This window comes from Lytechinus variegatus, chromosome 4 (assembly GCF_018143015.1).
Source record: "Lytechinus variegatus isolate NC3 chromosome 4, Lvar_3.0, whole genome shotgun sequence".
NCBI lineage: Eukaryota > Metazoa > Echinodermata > Echinoidea > Temnopleuroida > Toxopneustidae > Lytechinus > Lytechinus variegatus.
In genome coordinates, this window is record NC_054743.1 from 59,473,918 (window position 1) to 59,479,235 (window position 5,318).

Consider the following 5,318-nt stretch of genomic DNA (forward strand, 5'->3'; position numbering starts at 1 on the left):
AACCTTTGTACTAAATATTTGTATTATATCACTTGATTGATTGGTTTGAATAAACTTATATCACTTAATACTCATGAAAGACACATTCTCGTGTTAATGGTCTACTCTCGAAGAAATGGTGACAAATGTGTAATTTCTTTCATCGCATACACGTATATGTTGCCAGTTTCATTAACTGTCAAGTTGCGAGGAAAAATATTGTATGTTTATGATATTCATAAGAAGAACTAACAACTGCCAGGGGAGAAAGATTGCCGAGAAGCCGTCGAAGTCACGTTGGCACATTTAATTAACCAGAAATACTCTTTCATCACGTCTACATCGGGAGCTATCTTTCAAATTTATGAGAGATCTAGTGAAACACGAGCAAAGGTGAATATCCCGCCCGGGGTGCCCGACTTATTTATCCCAGTGTCTCAACCTCATTACTTTGATAATTTTATATCAAGACCAACATGGAAGTAACGACTAGAGACGGAGCACCTGAGATCTCAGGTTACCAACGAATGATTGCAGCAGGGGTATTCATCATTATTGCCACAGTTGCTATTCTAGGAAACAGTCTGGTCATCTTGGCAATCACTCTGTCCAGGAGATTACAAACGACAACCAATATCTATGTCCTTGCATTATCAATAACTGATTTCCTGATCGCAATCATCCAGGTCATTCAAGCCGTGATGCTGCTTTCGAAGAGCAGGTCCAAGTTCCTACTGACAGTGTGCTCTGGAGCGGCAGTGATGAATTTCTTTTTGCTAGGAAGCAGCATAGGTGCCTTGGTACTTATCGCCTGGAACCGGATGCAGATCGTCACCAGCAAGCCATCCTCCCCATCGAAGCCAACAGCCAAGAAAGCCGTTGCCAGTATCATTATCGTTTATTCGTTCATTGGCTTGAGTTTGCTCGGGACGGGGTTGATAGATGGGATCAAGTTCGGAAACTTTCGTGGAATGTGCAACTACTTAGGAGGAAATATCACCGATTACACGTCAGGCATCTATATATTCTGTATGTTGGTCATTATAATAGTATGCTATGGTCGGATCTATCATTATGTCCGGAGTCATCGACGTCCAGTAGCTCAGATGAACCTCAGGCGTTTCCCCAACTATCTGGGAAGCATGCACGAAACAGGTGTGAACAAACACTCATCAGTGATGGCTTCTACAAGCTTGAATGTAACAATGACCGGTGCCTCACAATGTACTGCGATTGCAGAAACTGTTAGTGGTTCGGAAACAGTGAGGATTGCTTGTAGACAGGGGACTTCGGTGGGTATTTTGGAGCTGTCAAAGACACCTTGCGAGCAAAGTTGCCTCCCAAGGTCTGCAGATGATTCTTCAGTCACTGATCAGGTTCTTAATTTGTCACCAACTAAGGAGATAAGCCTGGATAAACAATGTATTCCTAAGAAAAATGCTTTGGCTTCTTCAGGTGTTGGAGAATTATCAACCATTTCTGGGAAAGCCAAGACTGATGCCAATGCTCTAGTTGTTCACATCAACCAAGGATGTACCATGCTATCTTCGTATGTAAGTGTAGCTGAAAGAAAGATAGACATCATGAACTTGAATCTTCAAGAAGATGATTTAAAGCAAGGAGCTAATGCGGTTGCTTCGTGTATGAGGGGAAGTCCCGATTCATGCAAGTCTGATGACAAAACGTTCGGTCGGTCCCATCGATCAACTGCTGCATTATTCTTGAACAGGTCAAAAAACCTTCAGACGAGAGCATCAAAGTGTCAGGACTGTCATGATATTCCCTCTGTCGTTCACCGGGAACATCCGAATCGCATTAATACTGAATCAAGGATAACCTTCAACATGCTCCTACTTGTGGTGTCATTCTTTACCTGTATGGCACCTACCATCATCCAGCTTCTGATCCCGGGTCAGCAAGATTCAAACTGGATTATTTTCCTGATCCTCTTCTCCAACTGCTGCTGGAACCCCTTGCTTTACGCTTGGAAACATCCGGACTTCATGCACACATTCGGCTGTATCATCCGCGGAAGGTTCTCCAGGATCAGAGACCCGGTACCATGGCTAAGACGCCGGATAACTTCAAATGGTTGACACACTTGCGTCAAATTCTTAAGCCGTCAAAACCTACTGTGTCTCGACGTGTCCCTCTGAGCCCCTACGATTTTCATTGATTATATTTTGCACATCTTTATTATAATAACATTACAATCTAAAAAAATAATTTCATTCCACCAGAATTAGCAAAAAATACATGATGATGGTTACAGTAATGGTTATAAGAATAAATACTGAATAATGACGAATTTGATTGTGAAAACTATGACAATCAAATTTCATGTTGATGAAAAGACTGTTCTATTGCATATTTTGTTGTGTCTCTATAAAGACTCTTTATTAATGTACTCGTCGTCAGATATAATACATTAATGTATTACACAACCACACAAAATTTGAGCAAAATATTAAAGTAGTATTTGCAGAAGAATAATTAAGAAATGAGCACGCTTTTTGTATTCATTCCCAAAAGCAAGGGTAATTTTATTTCAAACATAATTAATGGATGGAATAAAAATGGGCAAATAAATTCTACGTGATCACCTATTTCTGTGGATGACATAATTACGAAGATGCGAATTGCGATGAGTTGCCTTAGTAATGGTATGATTCCGCCCACATTTCGTGATCATGACTACAAGACACTTTATTCACTGTTCCTTTTAGCATAATTTAACTTAGGGCGACGAGAAGAGTCTCCATGATTTTTTCTGATGTTTCAAGCATCTTATATCATGGAATCGTCTGGTTTGAGCTAGGCCCTTATCTGCGTGGACGCAATTAGTAATATTCTTGAATCAAAGTTGGTTGTCTTAGCTAAGGTACATTACTTTTTAACGACGATTCCCCCAAAATCTAGATTTGACAAACATGAATGCCACAGTGTCAGCTCCGGTTGATGACATTATTCTAGAACTTGGAGAATGTGAAAAGCTAATTGCAGTTGCTGTATATGTTGTCATCGCTGTACTCGGTATATCCGGTAACAGCCTCGTCTTGATCGCAGTTGCATGCTCATTGAGACTAAGAACGATCACAAACATCTTCGTCGTCGCGTTGGCCATCACCGACCTTCTCACGGCAATCCTCCAAATCCACCATGTCATCTTTCTTTTGTTGGCGTCGAAATCGAGACACGATTTATGCTTGATAATAGGGCCAGTCAATTTCAATTTGATAGGATACAGTATGGCGACTTTGGCCCTCCTAGCCGTAAATCGCATGCAGGTTGTCACCAATAAGCCCTCGTCCCGTTTCAAGCAAACGGCAAAGAAGGCCATAGCCAGTATTCTAGTATCGTTTTTTCTCTTGACCTTGTGTAGCTCATTGGGAATCGCCTTTGGACAGATCAAATTCCAAAGAATAGGGGGGATCTGCGATTATGTTGGACCGATAGCTGTAGATATCAGCATCAGTCTTGGAGTTTATATAGTATTCATCTTGACGGTTATTGTATTCTGCTATACCAAAACGTATAGACACGTTAGGCAACATTTCCGCAAGGTCGCTCATGATGGACTTTCCACAGAGCATGAGAACACACCATCTAAAGAACCTCTAAAAGAGAAAGCATTCGGAGGACAGCGGTTTGTGATGGATCTGGAAACAAGGGACATAACTTGTCATCCAGAAAATGATGATGTACAGAGGTTTTCACAGGTTACAGTCAGTAGTAAAACACATGATCATGATCGCAGAAATATCTCGTCTTCATCACAGAAAATGTTGGCCACACCCGGAAACTCATCCCAGATTCCAGAAGTATATAACCACAGCCGGCCGAACAGCCCTAAGAAATTAGCTTCACCGTCGATGGCCGAGCCCTTACCAAGAACATGTATGGACCAAATCCCATCGGGTCAGCAGGGTTCCGACATTGCTGGCAATGAGAATGATCATGAGGTTGGCAACCAAAATGTTTTCAGCATCGATGTAGTATCAACCGTCATGGCCGTTGCCTCGCGGTCGAACCGCATTGACCGACACGAGCGAATATCCGCAGAATTTACGAACCGAAACAAGATTGCTCGGATCCGTCAGAACAATCGTATCAAAGCTGAGTATAAGATCACCCTCAACATGATACTGATCGTCTTTACATTCTTTGCTTGTATGACTCCAAGTATGATCGTCTTGTTTCTTTCAGGCGATCAAGACTTCGGTTGGATCAGTTTTCTGATGCTGATCTCGAATTGTTGCTGGAACCCAATAATTTACGCTTGGAAGCATCCGGACTTCAAGCACACGTTCGGCTGCATCCTTCGCGGAAAATTCTGTAGGATCAAAGAACCGGTACCTTGGCTGAGACGTCGGCTACGTGCGAACTGAAAGACTGCTTTTGGCCAAATGCTTGTTGTTTGAAAATTATATTTAGAAAATAATCTTAATTAGTTTAGAAATCTGTATGGAAAGCATCGTCGTGATCATCACTGGTATTGAGAAAAAGTCCTGTTTTCTTACCATTAGGGTTTTTAATTATTGTTTTGTGTGTTCGTTTTATTTTTTTCAGGAGGGGGGCTTAGAAGTCAATTATTATGTCAATTTAGTAAACTAATGATATCCGAAGTGTTTAGTTTTTGGCGGTTATTTAAGGAAAAAGGGAAGATGGCTCAGAATGTACTCTCTGGCGTTTTTAAATAATTGCTGTAAAAATTAGTAGTGAACATGGCGGCAATTTACAAAAATGCCTCCTCACCCTGTCTATAATGCAATTTATTAGTATTTCTTTATCATTCTATTTGAAATATTTCCAGAGATCGCTGGACTTTTATGCGAGTCTATAATTTAGAGCTTGTCAATTATAGGGGAGCATCTCATGAAAGAAAGTCCTTTTTTTAATATCAGACAATTGCCATTAACAACTTGCGCTCAAGAAACAAATCACTCTTCATAGTTCCTGCCATCAATACCCAGTCTTATGCTTCATCTCTGGAACAATCTACCACAAACTATAAAAAAACAGATTCAACAGAGAAATTCAAATCCATGTTAAAAACCTACTTTTTTGTCAAATAGCCTTTCCCGTCGCATTCGAAGCCCCTAAACTGTCTACAGTCTACTGTGAGCTAAACATTTACTTTAGTTTTTTTGCTGAAATTCCTTTTCTCTTTCTATTTTTTCCCAAGCGCATAGAGACATGTTTTGTAATAAGCGCTATATAAATAATGTTTGATATCATTTTTATTATTATCAGTGCTCCTCAGCGTATCAAAATTATAGAAAGTTGTCAGATCTAACAACTAGTTGGACGACCCGTTCTAGATAAAAACAGGACTTTTG

The 5,318-nt window shown here is 40.5% G+C and overlaps 2 protein-coding genes across 2 annotated transcripts; both read left to right on the forward strand.

Annotated features, from left to right (window-relative positions):
* The first annotated feature begins 455 nt into the window (after positions 1-455).
* LOC121413121 lies at positions 456-2,075 on the forward strand. The gene has a single exon (XM_041605883.1). It carries the CDS (start codon positions 456-458, stop codon positions 2,073-2,075), a length of 1,620 nt encoding a protein of 539 aa, XP_041461817.1.
* An 834-nt stretch (positions 2,076-2,909) lies between these two features.
* On the forward strand, positions 2,910-4,367 carry LOC121413122 (probable G-protein coupled receptor No9). The gene has a single exon (XM_041605884.1). It carries the CDS (start codon positions 2,910-2,912, stop codon positions 4,365-4,367), a length of 1,458 nt encoding a protein of 485 aa, XP_041461818.1.
* Positions 4,368-5,318: the final 951 nt, after the last annotated feature.